Raw genomic sequence first — 19,908 nt, 5'->3', positions numbered from 1 at the left:
GCTCCTGGCCACCCTTTGATATTTGAGGACTGGACAATGAGACTGGTTGCGGCTAGGAAATTTGAAGCCATCGTAATTAGAAGGAAAGAATGTCCTTGTGGTTGGCTGCTCTAAAAATACAGCTGTGCCCACATCTGGAGGGGAAGGGTGGATGGTGGGGGGGTTGGGGGGTGGTCAGGCCAGAGTGAAGCACTGATGCCTTCCTTGGGGAGGAGAGGACCCCCTCCCAGCAGGGCCCAGGGAAGAAGGAGAGGGGAGGGCACCAAAGCGGCCATTCTCCTGTGGCCGGGCCACCTGCCACAGTGTGGGGATGTGGGAGCTGGACAGGCCTCCCAGCCCTTCCTGGGTCCCCCCTCACCCCTTCATAGAGCCCTCCTCACACCTCCGCGGCCCGGAGGGGACAAGGGGACGCGTACACGCTGCTGCTTTACCAGTCCCTGCCTGATCTGCCACAGCAGGCCGTCTGGCCACAGGCTTCTCAAGATGGAGGGATTATTTTTCTGGATTTTATGATGTTGGGTGGTATTTGCCAGCCTTTATGAATTTAGTGTTTGTTTTGTTTGAGTTCTCTTTCTAAGTCAATGCTTCCTTTTGCACCGAATCTTGCCATTTTCATTTTGCATTTGTTTTGTTAAAGAGGCCCCAGTCGCTGGGGTAAGCCAAGGGCATGGAGGCAGAATTCTGGTGGCACGGCCACGGGCGGACAGGCCACAGGTGGACAGGCCACGGCCACAGGCGGACAGGCCGGCACTGCCTGATGATCTGCTAACGAGCAGGAAGACAGTGTGGCTCCGGGTTCCACACACTCACCTCAGGGCCGCACGAACCACACCCACATTTGTGGCCCCCTGGGTGTACAGAAAAGCAGCACACACTCACGGGGCTGTCCGGTCTTTTTACCACGCCTCGCGCTTCTCCTGTCTCAGTGAACTGGCATCCTGGCCCTGCCAGGTGGCTGACTGACCGCTTCTCCCGAAACACCACCCACAGCGCTGAGCCCAAAAACAGCTGAGGCCGGGGAGAGCGAGGCTCTGCCACACGCGCTGGGGGCTCCGAGTGGCAGGCCGGAGGTGGCTTTGACGTTTCGGCAGTGGCCACAGAAGGAAGTGGGAATTAAGGGCAGCTGCTGAGGATCAAGACGGCTGGGCCCGAGGTCGGGCTGGCCTGGGAGCTGAAGTTGGGGAGGGACCAGCTCATCCAGCTATCTAGGGTCAGAGACAGTGAAACTGAGGCCCAGGCAGAGAGCCAGGCACCCACACTGCTCAGCAGGGGGGTATCACCGACGGAGCTGAGGCTCATGATGGAGACACTCCAGAAGCCCAGAGGTGGCTAAGAGGTTTTGCCTCCAAACTCCGGCTGGAGAAGAGTCTGAGGCTGCACGATGCTGGTTGGTCGGTGGTACCATTCACAGGTGCCTGCAGGTGATGGCCCTCGGCCCCCCGCGCTGAACCCCCCCGTGCCCCACAATAGGATAGGAGCAGCTCACCGCCTGGCCACCAGCCCCTTCCATCACGCCTCATGGTGGCCAAGCCGGCGCTGGCCCCTGGTGTCTCGGTACCTCCCTCTCTCTAGCTGAGTGTCCTCAAGTAGGTGACTTAATCTCTCTGAGCCTGTTTCCTCATCTGTAATAGTAACCTCCTTGGTAAGGTGGCCGTGTGATATTGTGTGATTCATAAGAAATAGATATATTTGGTCATTCAGATGACCAAAATATATTTCTCGTATATATTAGGTCTTCACCCACAGTTCCTTGCTCACAGCTCCCCAAACCCTTGAAATTCCTGGAGGGATAAGAGCAAGGGGAGCATCTTTTGATTTGTTCTCTCATCCTCAATTCCTGAAGACTCTTCAGAGCCATAAAGGTGAAATGGGTGTCTTATTACTCATAACAAGGTTCTTTCCATCACAACTGGGTTTATGTTATGGAGGTGACTTTCAGAAAGCACTTAAGGATGGGGGCTGGTTGCCAGGGGAACTTTCAGTCCCACCCCGTGACATGGGGATGGGGGGAGGAGAAGAGCTGGAGGTGGGTTCAATCACCCGTGGCCCGTGATTTAATCAATCATGCCTAGGTAATGAAGCCTCCAAATGATGGGGTTCCGAGAACGTCCAGGTTGGGAAACCAGAATGCTTCCCTGTACCACTGTGCAGAACTCCAAACTCCACGAGGGCAGAAGCGCCTTTGTTTGGGACCTCACACCAGGTATCTCTTCCTGTGGCTGCTGATTGATATCCTTTTTTTTTTTTTTGAAGTGATCTCTACACCCAATGTGGGGCTCAAACTTACAAACCCAAGATCAAGAGTGGCAGGCTGTACTGACTGAGCCAGCCGGGCGCCCCAATTGGTACCCTTTAATATCTTTTGAATTAAACCAGTAATCTAGTGAGGAAACAGGTTTCCTGAGTTCTGTGAGTCACTCTAGCAAATTAATGGAGCCCAAAGAGGGGTCGTGGGAACCTCTGGTTTATAGCCAAGAAGTACAGGTAATAACCTTTTGACTCTCCCCTGAAGTGGGGGGCGGTCTTGGGGGGACTGAGCCCTTAACCTGTGGAATCTGATGCTATCTCAGGGTAGAGTGTCAGAATTGAGCTGAATTCTTGGACACCCTGTTGGTGTCTGAGTTGCTTGTTGGTGTGGGGAAGCCTGAACACACACATACACATCCCCCCCCCCACGCATCAGAACTGGGTCCAGGAACCCGGACTTAAGTGAGGGGTGCAGAATCTGGTGAGGGGTCACCGAACAGCTGTTCTGACCATGGTGACTGGCATCAACCTTGGCTCTCAGGCCCCCACTTGTCCTTGCCTTCCCCATGAGACACGGATTCTTTTTTTTTTTTTTTAAAGATTTTATTTATTTATTCATGAGAGACAGAGAGAGAGAGGCAGAGGGAGAAGAAGCAGGCTCCCAAGGAGCAGGAAGCCCGATGCGGGACTCGATCCCAGGACCCTGAGATCATGACCTGAGCCGAAGGCAGACGCTGAACGACTGAGCCACCCAGGAGCCGCGAGACATGGATTCTTTCATGCCTCCACACCTTTGCTCAAGCTATTCTCCCCACCACAACTCTTGTCCTCTCCCTGCATGATGTCTGAGTTTTCCTCCACAACCCCACCCGAGCCAGACCCTGCTGCCTCCCTCCCAGGCCCTTGAGGCCTCCAGGAATGTTCTCCACTGCAGCTCTCTGAGAGCTCTGGGCCAGGAGGAGGCAGGCGAGAAAACCAGCGTCGGGGACAGAGTCCTGCCTTGGTGCATTCTCGCTCTTTCACGGCAGAGACCAGCCTTGGAGGAGGGGCAGCCATGACTGTGTCACAGGAAGGGGCCCCTGCCCAGAAATCTGATTACCGCCCCCCCGCCACAGTAGGACAGACTACAGCTGAAGGAGGCTGTACAGACGGGCTCTTCCCACCAGCCCATTTCACAGACCGGGACACAGAGGCCCAGGGTGGGGACCTGGCGGAGTCAGGTCTCAGTGCCAGCCCTCTAGCACAGGTCTCAGCCTTCTCGAGGCTCAAAGGTCACTGGGGACTTCCGGGGATAGAGAGCCTGGTGCAGCACGTCTGTGGGTGTGAGGCGCACTCTAAGTGACAAGGTGCTGGGAGGACCAAGCTGGGGTGGCCAGGGAGGGCTTCCCTAAGGTGGTCCTGTCCCACAGCACCCCAGACTTGACCTGTCCCAAGCCAATGGGAGGTCTCCCTCAGAAACCCACGCTCACCTGTCTGCCAATCACTCACTAAGGTTTGTGGCTTCCACCTCCTTGACCCTTTCACTCCCTCTGTCACTCACCCCTACTGCAGGCTGCTGCCATCTTCCTCCACTCAGATGAGCGCTTCTATTCTTGTCTCCTTCTTCCTCCCGAGAGCTGCCATCTGATCGTCACCCACCACCATGCTGAACACTCTGAGGGCTCCTCATTGCCCTTGGGACGGAGACCGCAGCCTACACAGCCCTGCTCAGCCTCATGTTGCACGCAGCCCCTCCTTGCGATGCCTTCTTCTCTCTGCACCCTCACCATGGCACCTCAGGACCTTTGCACAGGCTGATCCCCTGATGGGCCTGGCTCATGTTACTCATCCTCTGCCCCAAACTGCTTCCTCCCTTCCCATCCACCCCAGAGACCTGCTGATTCCTGGAAAGTCTGGAATCTGCTATCAAGCTCAGAGGGCCAGGCCCAGGCCTGACACAGCCCACCTGGACAGTTTGTTGTTCTTGCACTCTGGCCATGAGCAGCTGCAGCCTCGTAGGTTCCGGATTCGGTGCTAAAAATACCCCATGACCCAGACAGGAAGGGCCAACAGGGACACAGCTGCTCCTGGGAGGGGCTGGCTGGAGCTGCTGCGGTGGCGGGGGGAGGCCTTTCCACTGCAGTTTGGGGTCCATGTGCTGGAAGTGGGTGGGCGCTGAGCTCACAGTCCCTGAGGAAAAGCCCCCGACGGAGGAGGCCCAGGGTCAGAAAGGGGCATGTTTATGTCAAAAGGAAAACACCGCAAGGCCCGAGAGGCAGCTTGAGGAGCAGGGCTCATTGTCACCTTGCCCAGCGACCACAGGCCCTCCTTCAGCCACATCCTCAGCCCAGGAGGGAGGGTGGGCCCAGCTGGTAGGTCTGCCTGCTTAGGACGGGCAGGCAAATAGACATTAGCATCCGGCACACTGCCTACCTACATCTCTAGGCCCCTGGGACCGTGGGGTGTCCAGGGCTTCTCTCCATAAATAACTGTCTGCAGGTGCCTGAGTCAGAGAAGTGGACCTGCCCTGGGCCTGACACTGGACAGGAAAAGCCTGGACTGGTGACGGAGATCTGCCTCAGGCTCTGCTAGGCCTCCTGCCGGGCCTCAGTTTCCCCATCTGAGAATACCCAGGCTTCTGAGGAGGGAGCATCTGCAGTGGAATCCAACCACTGTTCCCCTGGATGTCCCATTCAGCTGGCAGTCCCCACCTATCCCGGCCTCCCGGGGAATGTGCTTCTCCGTCCCCAAGCCAGGCGCCTGCCTTATCGGCCCCAATCAAAGGGGAGACAGATGCCCCTGTCTGCAATGACAGCCCCTCCTATTAGCCCCGGCCTGACCCTGAGTGGAAGGCCCAGAGCTTGCTGGGTGCCTGGAGGCAGGAATAACCTCCACTTACCCATGCTGACATGAAACCTGACCTCCCTGGATGGCTTTCATGAATGGCAGGCGCCAGCTCTGGCGTCTGAGGCCCTGCATCCCCACCCTGCTGCCCTGCCTCCACCTGATGGGATCTACTCTGCAGGGCCCACCTCAAACATGACCTTGGCCTGATTTGCTGGAAAATGGAGGCCAGCCGGGGGGGGGGGGGGGGCGGCGGGGCTCCCACCACCCAAACTCTCAGCACATTGGTCCAATTCCCCCTGTATCAGGCCAGACCTGTTCTCACTCCAGAGCCAAATGCACATCCCCCTTCAATGCTTCCAGCCTCTCCCTCCCCTCCCCTGGGGACTCCTTGAGCCACTCCCTAGGGAACCCCTTTTAGCACCCTTGTTTTCTTAGGATCCACCTGAGATAACTTTGTCAGCTGGTTCTCGGCCTTTCCAGTCTCCTTGGGGGACTTCAGGGCCCTGTCCAGGGCATGCCGCATCTCCTACACTTACGTCCACACCTGAGCTCCCCATGTTGGTAAAGGCACATCTGTTTTGGACACCTTCCTCTCCCTCCTATCCTCCATTATCCTGGTTACAGGGGCCTTGGCATGGCTGCATCCCACTGTCTGTTCCCAGGCCTCATCTCTGTGAGCTTCTCACTGCCTTGCTCCTGAAGCCCTTTCTTGGCTCAGCTCTTGGAAGCCCTCTCCAGCCTCCCCTGGCCTCCCTGGCCGGGTCTGCCTTCTCTGACTGTGGAAGGGTAAGCTGCCCAGGCGGGGCCTCTTCTCTTCTCCGTTTAGCCTCGCTCCTTGGACCCCTCATGCAGGCCCAAGACTACAAATTCCATTGGCCTACTGAGGACTGACATCCACAACTGGACTGCCTGGCCAATCTCTCCCCCAACACCACCCTTGGATTTCTCCAGGTGGATGTCACACAGATGCCCCAAACTCAACAAGGCCAGAATGGGATTCCATCTGCCTGCCTTTTCCCGAAGCGTTTTTCATCTCAGTAAAGGCCACCACCCTCCAACCGCCCTGTGGCTCAGACAGTCAAGTCACCCTTGGTTCCTCTCTCACAGCTCTGTCCCATCCATGGGCAAACCCACCTCCCACCCCTCCCCCACTCTCCAGGCTCCACCCTGCCCAAGCCACCACGTGCCTTGCCGCCTCCCCCTGCTCCCGGATTCTTCTGACAGTCTACTGTCCTTGCAGCAGCCACAGGGACATCTTTAAAGTGACAGTCAAGTGTCACTTGCTCACAGAGGCTTCCCAGATCACCCCATCTACAGTGATGGCTCACTACCCAACCCTCCACTCTTGGCATTATTTGCATCAGTTCACTGTCCTGTGAACACCAGCTCTCATATTAGTACAGGCCTATGACTGCCTGTCTCCTCATCTTTTCTTGGCTGCTGTATCTCCCACATCCAGAAAAGCACAGTCTGTGTTGAAGGTTGACTTAATGAATGAATAAACGGAGTTTCTCTTTTCCATCAAAATGATGAGGCCCTGGGGCGCCTGAGTGGCTCAGTCGGTTAAGCGTCTGCCTCCGGCTCAGGTCATGATCCCAGGGTCCTGGGATCGAGCCCCGCGTTGGGCTCCCTGCTCCGCGGGAAGCCTGCTTCTCCCTCTCCCACTCCCCCTGCTTGTGTTCCCTCTCTCGCTGTGTCTCTCTGTCAAATAAATAAATAAAATCTAAAAAAAAAAGAAACGATGAGGCCCTCTCCAGGCCGCCCACTTGCTCTGGCCAGTGTCGGCACTCTGGGGTCCTTGGGAAGACTCCCCACAGGAGTCCGCGCGCGGTGAAGTGGACCGCGGCGGGGGTGGGGGGTGGCTGGACATAGTGCTGAGCGCCTCCTCTGTTGTGGGCCAGGTGGCACTGATTGGTTCTCAGTAGGGGAGAAAGACCCGACCGAGTCGCTGCCGCCCCAGGGGGCCTCACAGAGCCTCCAGACCAGACTCGCATTGGTCCCGCCTTGCCCACGCCCCAGGGTGACCCCGCCCCTTCCGGTCTCAGTTACTCGGTCCCCTCTCATCTTCACTCTCGGAGTAACCTTAGCCCCGCCCCCAAAGTCTTGTGGGTCCTTGCTGTTGGTTCTCTCTAGCTTGCCGCGAAGCGACCCGTTCCTCATTGGCCACACGTTCTCCCGCGCCACCACGACAGCCATCACAACAACCGCCACGTGCTCACCTGTGGGGCCTGCTCTTTGGTCCCGAGTCCCGAGCCGCCCACTCCCCTGTCCCGCCCTCGGCTTCCCGCTTCCTCCTCCTATTGGTTACCGGGCCCAGGGTCCCTCCCTCGGCCCTGGGCGCGCTGCGCCTCCGACGCGGATTGGCCGAATTCGGGAGTGAGGCGGGGTTTGGAGGCGGGTTAAAGAGCGTGCAGCAGGTTGCGCCACGCGTGTCAGAGAAGTTTCAATGGCGTGGCAGGGGCTGACGGCCGAGTTCCTGCAGGTGCCCGCGGTGACGCGGGCCTATACTGCGGCCTGCGTCCTTACCACCGCTGCTGTGGTAAGCTGGCCGGGCGGGCGGGGGTGTCTCCATGGCTGCAGCCCGGGAGGGGTGTCGTCATGGTTACCGCTGGATTCCCGGGGGAAGCACCTGACGCGCCCCTGGTTCCGCAGCAACTGGAGCTCCTCAGCCCCTTCCAGCTCTATTTCAACCCGCACCTCGTGTTCCGGAAGTTCCAGGTGAGGCGGCCCCACCCATTGCACCTGACAGGCCCTGCCTGCCCTGCGCCTGACCTCCTGCCTTCCCTCCATCTCCGTAGGTCTGGAGGCTCGTCACCAACTTCCTCTTCTTCGGGCCCCTGGGATTCAGCTTCTTCTTCAACATGCTCTTCGTGTATCCTGCCCCGCGCGGACCCAGGCGTAGGGCGGTGGGCGGCTCGCGGGGCTGGGCGGCGGCCCGGAGTGGGGAAACTGAGGCTCCGCCCTGTGATACTTCCTTTACGGAGGCCGCAGGTTCCGCTACTGCCGCATGCTGGAGGAGGGCTCCTTCCGCGGCCGCACGGCCGACTTCGTCTTCATGTTTCTCTTCGGGGGCGTCCTCATGACCGTATCCTTCCCGGGCTCTGAAACTTCAGGCCGCAGCGCCTCTGGGGCCAGCCTGTGCTGGCCCTGGGGCCTGACATGAGCGCCCGGGCCGGGGAGGGACAGAGTAGTTCACTCCAGCTTAGGATGTATTTAGCGTACATCGTGTGCTCAGCTCCGGATGTCAGCGCCAGCTTTTCAGTGCTGTACACAAAATACCACAGGGTGATGTGCAGGAGAGCCAGGTGGGGTGCTGGGGGCTGAGCCCTGCGTGCCCTGCATGCCAGTAGCCAGGAGAAACTGGGGCAATGACGGCAGTGTTTGGAGGCTGGGGCGCGGTGGACAAGCAGGGCAGATCACGTGGGGCCTGAAGTGTGGCCTTTGATTGGAAGGGCACATCTGGACAGGGGAATGGCACATAGGGGTGATGAGGGAAGGGAAACTAGGGAGGATTCCAGGGGGCTCACAAGTCAGAGGTGTCCTGGGCAGGGGCTCTGAGGCCTGCACCAGAAGGCCTCCAGCACCTTGACTCTGGCTCAAGCTGCTAGGGCTCCTGGGCAGCCTGTTCTTCTTGGGCCAGGCCCTCACAGTCATGCTGGTGTATGTATGGAGCCGCCGAAACCCCCGAGTGAGGGTCAACTTCTTCGGCCTCCTCACCTTCCAGGCACCATTCCTGCCCTGGGCACTCATGGGATTCTCTCTGCTGCTGGGCAACTCGATTCTCGTGGACCTGCTGGGTGAGCCTGCCTGTGCACTCGCCCTCCCCAGACAGGCCTGTGTGCTGTGCCAGAGCCCTCCCTCCCACCCGCACTGGACCTCTCACCTGTCCTCCCACCCCGCCTTCCTGCCCTGCTAGCTCCTCTGTTCTGGCCCCTGAACAAGCCAGCCAGCTACAGGCTCCCCATCTTCGGTGTACTGATGCCCGTGTGGGTCCTGACCAGGGTGGGGATAGGTGTGTCAAGTTCCCAGCCTTGGCTCCTATTCCTCCCCTGTTCTCAGGCCCTCCCCTCCCCAGGTCCTGCCCACTTCTGGGCCAGGTAAGCCTGTCCTTCAGGGTCAACCCTGCTCTCCCACCCCGGGGTGGGGGCTGGCAGTCTGTGCAGAACACTGGGCGCTCATACTCTGGGGCCTGAGGTTGCCTGGCCTGGCTGTGCCTCCGGAACTGTGCCTGGAGGCAGGGAGCAGGCTATGCTGGCCTCAGGCTCTGGACTGTGGAGAGTGGCCTCAGCCATCCATGGCTCTCCTACAGGGATTGCTGTGGGCCACATTTACTACTTCCTAGAGGATGTCTTCCCCAACCAACCTGGAGGCAAGAGGCTGCTGCTGACCCCCAGCTTCCTGTGAGTGCTAGAGATGACAATTCTCCCGCTGCCCTCCCTCAGATGGCTTCCTATACCAGTGGGGACGCCTGCTGGCCTCAGCTCAGCATGGGCCCCTCCCTACAGGAAGCTGCTACTGGATGCCCCACAGGAGGACCCCAATTACCTGCCCCTCCCAGAGGAGCAGCCAGGACCCCTGCAGCAATGACCGTACCCAGGGCCAAGGCCAGCCCCAACCCCAGCGGCCTGTTTTCCTGGCCTCTGGCAGGCCTCCATTCCACCCCTAACTCCCGCTTACAGAAGAGCAACCTGTCCTGGAGACTGGGCTGGTGCCCAGGGCCCACCCAAATAAACAGAATGACCTGCGTCTCTTTGCCCACAGCACTGGCTCCCTGCCTTGGCTGGCCACATCCTTCCACGCTGGGCAGGTGTTACTGGCCTTGATCTAGGGCCACCAAGCCTGGTCTGCCCTCTCAGACCAATTGTAGGTGGTAGGATGGGAAGCCCAGAGGGGGTCAAGAACCTGCCCACAGTTGCCCAGCAGCTTTGAGCTCACAGATGGCATACTCGGGGTTCTCACTCCAGCTTTGCCAATGCCTTAATGGAGCCTTGGGCAAATCCTACCTGCACTGATCTCTGCTCCGGGCCAGGCAGCAGGGGACTGGCCAGGTCTCATTGGCTGGGGCCAGGACTGGGATGTCCCTGTCATGCCAAGCCCAGTTTGCAGGGGCTCCTGCCCGTGGTACCCTCAGGCTGATGCCTCACTTGGCTCCTCCTGTCCCTTAGTGGCAACAAGTGGACCTTTGCCCCACTTTCCAGCTGAGCAGTCAATGGACTTGGCCAAGGCTCCATGGGGTCAGGTGCGGCAGAGGGCCAGGACCAGGTCCTCTGCCCTTTCTGCAATCCCAAAGCTTTGAGAAGTTTTCATCTTGGCAGAGTTCTACAAAGCTCTCTCCCTTATGTTTTTAGCTGAGAACCATGGGAGCCTGATCTGATCCCACAGCTCACTTTTTTCTTTGGTAAAGCGGGCACCAGACACCCTGACCAACTTTCCTCATTGCCCTAGACCAGTCGGAACTCTGTTTTATTCCTGGATGATCAGCAGCATACGGGCTCCTCCAGCTGCAGGCTGTCACATTCACGGATGGCCCAAGTATTCACCATGGAGTCTGACCTTAATTTTGTAGGGAAACCGCGTGGAGTCGCAGCTGGCTCTGCAGCAGTGCTCCAAGTGAGGGCTCAGCCTCTGGGCGGGCCTGGTGGGCTGGCCTGCCCAGAGGGGCTGAGGTGGGCAGTTTCATTCCATCCCACCAGTTGTAGGGGCACATGGACCAAGCAAACCGTTCAGCAATGGAGCCCACTTGTCTCCAAGGCCAGCAGAGCCTGGGCCTGGAATCTTCCTCTTTGTTCAGGGCCTTCCAGTGAAGCCCAACCATCTCCTTGCTGTGGAGCTCCAGCAAGTTGCACTCCTGGATGAAGGGCAAGGGGCTTGAGTACAAACTCCCTGGGTGGTGGGAGCCGTCATGTCCCAGGACATGATCATAGGACCCCCAGCCCAGAGGGCCAGGCCCATCTACCCCTATTATCCTGGTAATCAAGACCCCAATTCCTACTCAAGAGCTCTGCCCTTGGCCAGTGTGGGGCTCAGGTTGGAAGCCAGGTGGCATCATGCTCCTGCCATGCTCCTGGGGAGCAGAGCAGCCCTAACCTGACAGGGAAGACCTAGCAGCACCTGAAGGCACCAGCCCAGAGCTGGGGGTCTGTTCTCTTCGGTAAGACTGCAGCTGTGTGCCCAACTCACCAAGCATTGCTCGGCTCTGCGAGGAGACCCACACATGCCACCCTCACGCAGCCCACATCCCTTCTGTAGAGTGGGGACACTTCCACATGAGACAAGGATGCAGACGGGGCAAGCAGCTCACTGGAGGCAGAGCTGAGGAGAGGCCCAGGGCTATGCCTCCTTCTCAACACACCACATCCCCCCCACGGCCGGCCCTAGGCAGGTGTGCTGCTCCACGCACCTCACTGCTCACAACCGGCCTGAGAGAAGAGCTGGTCTGGCCCATGGCACCAGCCAGGGGTGCAGCTGGAACAGCCAGGCGTGGGCCCTCGGGCACCCAGGCTGCTGACACCCCCATAGCACCCACAAAGGACATGGCTGCTGCAAGGGACTCCAGAGAAGCAATGTTCCGGGGTGGTGGGGCGGGGGGGGGGGGGGGGCGCGACAACAGTCTGGACACAGCAGAGCCCAAAGACAGCAGGAAAGCCTAAGCGGCTTCACAAGGCCAAGCTAAGGGGGCGGGGTGGGGCTGTCACTGCAAGGTAAGCGGGCCTCCTGCCCTCTGAGCTTCGTGACCTCACTTCTGTCCGTCGGTATGAGGACGGCACAGGTGGCGGGCGGCGGGCCTGAGGAATGCACGACTGTGCTGCCGTTGGCCTTGGCTGCAGCCGTATCAGCCCCAACCTGCCCAGCTGGGGCTCTGAGGCCCAGAAGGGCGAGAGGCCTGGCATGCCAACCTTGGCCACACACCACCCAAGCCAGACCCTGCTCCTCGTCCCCTTTCTTATTTTTATGCTACCACTTTGAAAAAATGGAACATGACCTGTTGTCTTTATTTAAAAAGTGTTGCTAGCCCTACCTGGGGCTCCTATACAAAAACAAAACACAACCCAAAAACGAGGCCTCTTTCTGACCAGAGACTTGGGTGGGGACTGGGGCTCAACAAATGGAATGTGTGCCCAGGGAAGGGTGAGTGGAAGCCCTCCCCACACCCCATGCTCCTCAGGATGGCCCCGGCCTGCCCCCTTGGCCGCCCTCCTTTCCAGAAGATGAAGGAGAGGTGGTCCGATCTTCTGAACGCTCCGTGGGAGCCATGCACCGATGGGCTGGTTACCAGGCTGGGGCAGTGTTGGCAAGACGCCTCATACGCCTGCAGAAGGAGAGCAGGCGGTGACCCAGATCCCCCCGGGGATCTCTAGTGCAGCCAGGGGAGTGGGGACAGAGACAGGACATGGAAAGGGGGGGGGGTCCCCAGCCCCTTGCTTGCTCTGAGCCTGTCTGCTGCTTAAGGCCCTGAGGCTGCCCTCTCTCCAGCTGGCTCAGGTCCTGTCTACCTCTCCAGGGCTCCAGACACGCAGGTCTGGGCTGTGGTCAGACCCAACCTGAGGGCTTAGTTTTGTTCCCGGCAGGGAAACCCACCCAGGGGCTAGACTGGGACTTACCACTCAGGGGCCTGCCTCTGGCAACTCGGTACCCTCCCAGAAACCAGGTCACCTTTGGGCAGAGCCAGCTGTAGGGAGCCTGGGGGGGTCAGGGGTACCTTGTGTTCCTGTCCTGGTCGCGGATCTTCTTTTCCATCTCGGCGTCCGTCAGAGTCTCCAGCAGCGGGCACCACTGGTCAGCATCACCTGTGTTCCGGATGGCAATCTCCACCGTGGGTAGGGGGTTCTCACTGTGGGCCGGGGTGGGGTGGGGGGTAGTAATTGCTAGTGCACAGAGTAGCAGCTAGAAAGGCCACCAGAAACCAGCGTCCACCCCCTGCCAGAACACTGAAGCCAGGGCACGGCAGGAAGGCCCAGGCCTTTCCTGCCACCTCCTCTGCCTCCTCCCTACTGGGCCGTTTCCGTGCCTGGCTCCTCAGAACAGCACTCCTGAGAGGAGTGGCCTGGTCATCACCTGTCACGCAAACCTCAAGGCAGAGTCACTGGAGATGCCAGGTCCCCCCACAACAACAGCTTCTCTTCAAAGCATTCTCTAACAGGCCCTTTGTTGCTGCCTAGGTGTCTCTGGTCTATAAGCCTGGGGAGGGCATTCCCCATGACCAGTGTTGCTGGGGAGGCAGGGGAGGGCGGTCTACCCCACTCAGTGCCCAGGACCTGGACCCACCAGCCTCGACACCGCATCACTGAAGGCCGCTGGGCCGGCCTGCTCCTGAATACTCTGCACACTTGCCCCTCAGCCCACTTCACTGGTCCAACTAAATCCCAGAGAGCTGGGCTATTTGCTTAGGGCAGACAGCTGGGCCTGGGACCCTGATCCCCTGATCACTACACTCCACAGCCCCTCAGTGACCACCCCGATGGCCACCTGTGCACCCTCTTGCCAAGGAGACACAGCGTGGGTGTGTGTGTGTGTAGGGGGGCAGACACACACAGGAGCACCATGGGAGGGAGGACACAGCTGAGCTGCCGCCTCTCTGGGCCTTGGTTTCCAAGCCTATGTGACAGGAGGCTGAAGAGGCAAGGATGCTTCAGAGCTGACAGCTCAAACTCCTGGCCTGGCAGGCAAGCCTCAGAGCATGGCCCTAACACTGACCTCTCCCAGCCCCTTCCCACCGTCACCACCCCGGCCTCACCAGGCCCTTTTCTCTGTCCTCCAGCTGGGCGTCCTGCACCTGTGTCCCGAGGCTCAGCACCCCCAGGCCAGCCCTGCTCCACTGCAGCCCTATCAGGTGTCTTCCCACCTGCAGAACACGGCTCGCTCTGGGAAGAGTAAAGGCGGGCAGGGCCCAGGGGAGGCACCTGGAGGACATGGAAAGAATAAAAGGGGACGGGCCCCTGATCGGGCGGCCTTGGTTTTGATACTTCATCTGGGAAACAGGAAAAGTATCATGGCTGTGACAGCTTTTCGGAGGATTACTATTAGTTAAAGCAGCAAATGTACGTCCACCGAAGGAACTCCCTAGGGGTCAGGCGCCTTGTCATGGAGTCTCCCTGTAACGTGTGCCCAAGGTTGTGAGTGGCCCACTGGAAAGGGGCATCCACGCAGGCCTGACCAGAGGCTCTGCTCCTCACGCTGCCAGCTGACCCACAGCGGCCAAGGGCCTGCTCCAGCCTCCCCTGGGCTACTCTCCTCAGCTGGGAGTCCCAGCGTGTGGGCTGAGGCTGTCACCACAACCCAGGGCTACCCCTGGCTCCTCTGCAGAAGTGGGGCTCAGCTCTTGCTGCCGAAGCTAGGCCCCAAAGCCCCAGCTTGTGCTGGTGACTCAGAAGCCAGTGACAGGGGCAGTGCCAAGCCCCCACCCGTGCTTCCCCGAGGCCAGCCCTCCTCAGGAGCTCCTTATAGCTCTTCTGCAGCCAGTGCAGCGGTTTGGCAATCCTGAGCCCCCCAGCCACAGACCCAAACATCATTCCTCACCTCAAGGGCTCCCGGCCGCCTTCCTCGGGAGGACAGACATGAAAGGCGCCAAGCCCACGCTGAGGGGAGCAAAACATGTTTTTCTCTTAATTTAAACAAGAGCTTGTGAGTAGGTCCTGGAGGCCCCTTTGTTTACCTCCCCTTGGCTCTGGGAAGATTCCACTCCAGTGGGTTTGTTCTAAAATAAGAACTAGCTCGATCCAACCCTGTAAGAATGGGCCTAGAGCCAGCAGGCCTGCCTCGGGTTTGGGACAAATACACAGGCGGGGGAGTCACCTTGCCTCCCACTCCTCTGAGCGGATTCTGCATCATGGCTTCAAGGTTACCTGGGATCCCAGATGCTCCTACCACCCTGCAGAGTCCAGGTGGCGACACAGAGCCTAGGCAGGAGAGGGCTGTGGCTGAGGTGACAGACGGCCCGGGGCCACAGCTTGTAGGATTATCTTTGGGTGATCTTACTGTTACGCCCTCACGTGATACAAAATGCCAGCCAAGAAGCACTACTATACCCACTTCACAAAGGAGAAGGACAGAATCTTGGAGGGAAATGACCTGTCCACGGCCACTCAACTGGGAGCAGGGGGGACAAAACTTGACATCACCCTCCTCTTCATGGTCAACTGATTTTTACATGGTGCCAAAGTCCACAAAATGGGGAAAGAGCAGTCCTTCCAACAAATGGCACCGGGACAAGATGACCTGCTGGGTTAGGCAGCAGTTTCGTAGGCATCGCATTAAAAAGAGCACAGGTCGGGGCTCCTGGCTGACTCAGTTGGTGGAGCGTGCAACTCTTGATCTCCGGGTTGTGAGTTCGAACTCCACGCTGGATGTAGAGATTACTTAAAAATAAAATCTTACAAAAAAAAGCACAGGCAACAAAAGAAAAAATAAATTGGACTACATTAAAACTTAAAACTTTTGTGCTTTAGGGGCACCTGGCTGGCTCAGTCAGTGGAGCATTCGACTCTCGATCTCGCAGTTGTAGGTTCAAGCCCCACCACGCTGGGTGTGGAGATTACTTAAAAAATAAATAAATAAAATGTAAAACAAAAAAAAATAAAACTTTTGTGCTTCAAAGGACACTGTCATGAAAGTGGAAAGACAAACCGCAAAGTGGGAGAAAATATTTGCAAATCATATCTCTGATAAGGAACTCATATCTAGACTATATAAAGAACACTTACAACTCAATAATAAAAATACAAATGACCCAATTAAAAAACAGGGGACTTGAGCAGCCATTTTTCCAAAGGTGATATACAAATGCCCAATGGCACCTGAGAAGATGCTCAAGGTCATTAGTGGCCAGGGAAATGCCAATCAAAACCGTGAGATCTCCCACCCCCTTCCCCTAGGATGGCTAGAATCAACAAGTCAGATAACAGATGTTGCTCGAGGACGTGGAGAGACCAGAAGCCTGGCTCTGCTGGCAGGAAAGTAAAATGGGGCAGCTCCTCTGGAAAGGGGTTGGGCAGTCCCTCCAAACGTTAAACAAGCTATCACGTGACCCAGCAATTCCACTCCTAGCATCTACCCAAGAGCACTGAAAAGAGGTGTTGAAACAAGAACTTGTACACGAATGCTTGCAGCACTACTCTTTAACAGCCAAAAAGTGACAACAACCCAACTGTCCATCAACTGCTGACTGGGTAAATAAAATAGGGTCCATCTGTATGACAAGATCTTAGCCCCAAAAAGGAATGAGGCTCCGATACAGGCTACCACAGGGAGCCGTGATACTAAGAAGCCAGCCACAAAAGACGACGTGTTCTAGGATTCTATTTATATTGAGTACCCAGAACAGGCAAGGCGATGGAAAGCAGATCAGTAGGTGCCCAGGGCTGAGAGCCGTGGGGGCAGGGCGATGGCCGGGAAAGGGGGCGAGGCTTCCTTTGGGGTGATGGAAACGCTCTCGAACTGTGATGGCTGCACCACTGCGGATCCTACAAAGCTCATGCTAGCTGGCTGGACTGTCCCGTACGCGCACTATACCTCAAGGAAGTGGTTCTAACAACAGACAAGCAGGCAAGCAAGCGCTGCAGCCATCAGGTGGGCAGAGTTCCAGCAGTAACCTCTGTGGCTCCTGGTCAACAAGTCCAAAGTGACCCTGGTGTCTCTCAGCCCTGAGACGCACCAGTGACACTGCCTCTCTGTCCCCCATCAGGCCCAGCTGCCAGGTTCTCTGGCAGGTTCCCTTGCCTGTCCCCAGCTTCCTCCCGGCCAGCACCCTGCCCGGCCACCTCCCTCCGGGGTTTCATGCTCCCTGCCGATTACCTTCGGTGGCCACACACAAGTCTCCTCTACTAGACAGCGTACTGTTTCTTCTCTGCCCCCAGCCGCAGGTACAGGAGGGGGCAGGAACTCTGCTGATGCAATTTTCCTCATAGGTAGTGGCTCGTGGGTTTGGGTGAATGTCTGACAGCCTCGCATGGACTGCTCAGCCCAGGCCCTTCCCGTGGTGGAGCCCTGTCCCCCTCCTCCCACTCACCATCTTTGTTCCATTCCGCTGGCCCCTGGACATGTGTGTTGTTCCAGTTCAGCTCTCCTCTAGGAGCTTGGGGCCCCCAATCTACTTGCCACATGCCGTGCCCCTCCTCATGCCTGCCCACATCAGGCCTGCTCCTCCCACGGCTGAAGGGAAGCCTGTTCTCTGCCCTGGCTCCCTTGACTTATCTGTGGGCATTCTGCCTCTGCTCACACGTGCCCTGTGACCAGCAGCTTGCCTTGCTCCACCGTGGACACAACTCAGTGCCACCATCGCTGAGGAAGGCACTGGAGCCCAACAGTGGGCTCGGTCTGGGGGCAGACAGACGGCACTGGCTTGCGGAAAGTCAGAGCATTTACAACACAGGATGACGGAGGCCCAGGACTTAAAGCCCCTTTTAAGGAGTCATGTGACTCAGCAGTTGCCAAGCTTTGGGTGTAGCAGAGACCAGGCCGGGGCTCCTGGTCCCACCCTCCATAGACCAAGTGGTCCCTGGCCCTGGAGACGTGGTAGCCCACTCTACTCTCCCCAGGCAGTGGCCCAGAGAGAAGGACTGACACTGGTCTCCCTGGGGAGAGTCAAGAGCAATTGGAGGGGTGCCTGGGTGGCTCAGTCGTTAAGCATCTGCCTTCGGCTCAGGTCATGGTCCCAGGGTCCTGGGATCGAGCCCCGCATCGGGCTCCCTGCTCCGCGGGAAGCCTGCTTCTCCCTCTCCCACTCCCCCTGCTTGTGTTCCCTCTCTCACTGTGTCTCTGTCAAATAAATAAAATCTTTAAAAAAAAAAAAAAAAAAAAAGAGCGGCTGGAGCTCCCAAAGGATGGCGTGGTGCAGTGGTGATAATGTGGGTCAGGGTCAAGAGACAGAAGTTGCAGTCCCCTTCCTTGCTTGCCTTACAAGGCCACAGTTCTGTCCCCTGGACGATGAAGCCAGCCTCTGACCCTAAGCTCCCCTTTCTGTCCTGCAAGCTCTCTCCAGAGCGTCCAGCTGCCCAGGCCACACACAGCACACACGACGGGCTGGGCCTAGTAGGAGGAGCTCAGGAGGCCTGGTCAGCTGGGAAAACACAAGCAGCCGTCCCGATGCCAGAGAGGCGCTGAGGCTGCCTCCCAGATCCCAGGCAGGCTGTGTCCCATGGGCCGGGGCTGCTGGCGGCGGGATGTGTGCTCACCCCGGGTCTCCGGCAAGCGGCCCTGCCTTCCATTCCGAGGACATGAAACCTGCATACTGAGCACTCGCTGAGTGCAGCGGCCCGGGGCTCTGCAATGCCCCCATCCACCCAGCTGGAATTCATTAAGTGGCTTCTGAGATGGAGGGGCGGAGGGGATCGTCTGTAAGTCCTGACCTGCCGCCACCAGGGACTCCCGAGGGGGGCCTGCTCTGGAACTGTCTGGCACACTGCCAACGGCCTGAAGCCTTGGCGGGGGCTCTTAGGAGGCGGGGGCTCTTAGGAGGACAAAACATGTTTGCAGAGGAATGAGGGCGGGGCTCATCTGGTCTGATCACCCCGGGATCAGAGCAGGAGGGACGCCACCACATATCCCGCCACCCTCCGGGTCTTGCTGCTTTGAGCAGCATGACAACCGCACCCCACACAGCATCTGCCAGTCAGAATGTGGATTCTGACCCAATCAGCATCTCGGGGATAAGGTACCTGGGGTCGATGTCACTCCCATGACCTGTGCCACATCACCACCTCCCAGGACCCCGGGGGGCACTCCAGAGAGCGAGGTCACCCCAGTCTGGCCTTCAGGCCCATCGGCCTGGCTCAAGCACAGCATGAACGGACATGCACGGCCGCACCTCCAGCCAGACTCTTCACAAGAGCGAGACGCCGCCACATCGTGGCTCACAGACGCCTCCGCCCAGGCAGGGCCTGGACCCTGTCTGTGAAGCAAGACCACCTGGTCGGCAGGGCTGCTGGGAGGTTACGGGAGGGAACATATGTGCTGTCTCAGCCTGGATGCCGGGAGTGCAGGCGGTGCTTGGACCCCCACGGAGCTCAGTGGTTTCCCGGGGCCAGGACCTCAAGGCCTGAAAGTGTACGGTCATTCCTTCTCTCTTGCTCACATTTACAGGAAGCAGTCAGAAAGCAGCCTCCTGGGATTTCTGGGAAAATCAGCTGAGACACAAACATACTCACGAGCTCCATTAACTGTCCTATCTTTGCAAAAAGACCTTGGTACGGGCTCCTCATGTGCCATTTTGGGCTCCCGTCCCTGAGTAATGTTTGCCAAATGTAGACGATGACAGTTTGATGAGCAGAATAAATCCTAACATCCTGTTTTGATGCAGGGATACTCCAAGCCACCCCCAGACTGCACTTTCCCAAGGGTTGAAAAGGAGCTCAGGGAACAGGATGTGGCTCTTTATCTTTCATGGCCCCCAGTTCGGGGTCCAGCCAACATGGGTGCTCAACTAGTCTCTGACTTAATGACGGCAAGCTAGAATAGTAGAAAGAAACTGCTGGGGACGCCTGGGTGGCTCAGTCATTAAGCGTCTGCCTTCGGCTCAGGTCATGATCCCAGGGTCCTGGGATCGAGCCCCGCATCGGGCTCCCTGCTTGGAGGGAAGCCTGCTTCTCCCTCTCCCATTCCCCCTGCTTGTGTTCCCTCTCTCGCTGTCTCTCTCTCTCTGTCAAATAAATAAATAAAATCTTCAAAAAAAAAAAGAAAGAAACTGCTGGAGATCCCTGACTCTCACGAGCTGGGGAGGGCTGTTTGGAGCAGCCCTTATTTGAGATAGAAAGCAAGTCCATCAGATGACAGCTCCTGGGGTGGGCGATCAGTACCTGACGGAGGGAAGAGTGTGGGCAAGAGTACAGAGGCAGCGGGGCG

At 58.1% G+C, this 19,908-nt stretch overlaps 2 protein-coding genes across 6 annotated transcripts in view; one reads left to right on the top strand and one right to left on the bottom strand.

Moving 5' to 3' along the window:
- The first annotated feature begins 7,378 nt into the window (after positions 1 to 7,378).
- DERL3 (derlin 3) lies at positions 7,379 to 9,826 on the top strand. Its single transcript, XM_006746363.3, has 7 exons — positions 7,379 to 7,612; positions 7,726 to 7,791; positions 7,872 to 7,945; positions 8,065 to 8,158; positions 8,675 to 8,870; positions 9,383 to 9,473; positions 9,579 to 9,826. Exons 1-7 carry the CDS (start codon positions 7,520 to 7,522, stop codon positions 9,658 to 9,660), a joined length of 696 nt encoding a protein of 231 aa, XP_006746426.1. The 5' UTR covers positions 7,379 to 7,519; the 3' UTR covers positions 9,661 to 9,826.
- A 126-nt stretch (positions 9,827 to 9,952) lies between these two features.
- Positions 9,953 to 19,908, bottom strand: part of SMARCB1 (SWI/SNF related BAF chromatin remodeling complex subunit B1) — a 38,581-nt gene continuing 28,625 nt past the window's right edge. For 4 of the 5 annotated variants that reach the window (XM_081801712.1, XM_081801714.1, XM_081801713.1 and 1 more), the window contains 2 exons: positions 12,773 to 12,904; positions 12,035 to 12,382 (listed from right to left, as the gene is read on the bottom strand). In XM_081801712.1, the coding sequence (XP_081657838.1) occupies positions 12,343 to 12,382; positions 12,773 to 12,904 (172 nt within the window). In that variant the 3' untranslated portion in view covers positions 12,035 to 12,342. Of the gene's footprint in view, positions 10,032 to 12,034; positions 12,383 to 12,772; positions 12,905 to 19,908 lie in introns of those variants that run through there. The other variant, XM_081801716.1, reaches the window with a different exon arrangement.

The sequence above is a fragment of the Leptonychotes weddellii genome, chromosome 13, assembly GCF_054177405.1.
Source record: "Leptonychotes weddellii isolate Sample4059 chromosome 13, ASM5417740v2, whole genome shotgun sequence".
Taxonomy (NCBI): Eukaryota; Metazoa; Chordata; class Mammalia; order Carnivora; family Phocidae; genus Leptonychotes; species Leptonychotes weddellii.
The sequence above is the reverse complement of the archived record's forward strand: the minus strand, read 5'-3'. Positions and strand labels throughout refer to the sequence as shown.

What these genes read in the sequence shown, in the direction of transcription:
- DERL3 (XM_006746363.3), top strand. Translation starts at nt 7,520, where the DNA reads ATGGCGTGGCAGGGGCTGACGGCCGAGTTCCTGCAGGTGCCCGCGGTG. An exon ending in TCCTTACCACCGCTGCTGTG is followed by an intron (nt 7,613 to 7,725) that starts GTAAGCTGGCCG and finishes CTGGTTCCGCAG; the next exon opens with CAACTGGAGCTCCTCAGCCC. An exon ending in TCGGGGGCGTCCTCATGACC is followed by an intron (nt 8,159 to 8,674) that starts GTATCCTTCCCG and finishes CTCTGGCTCAAG; the next exon opens with CTGCTAGGGCTCCTGGGCAG.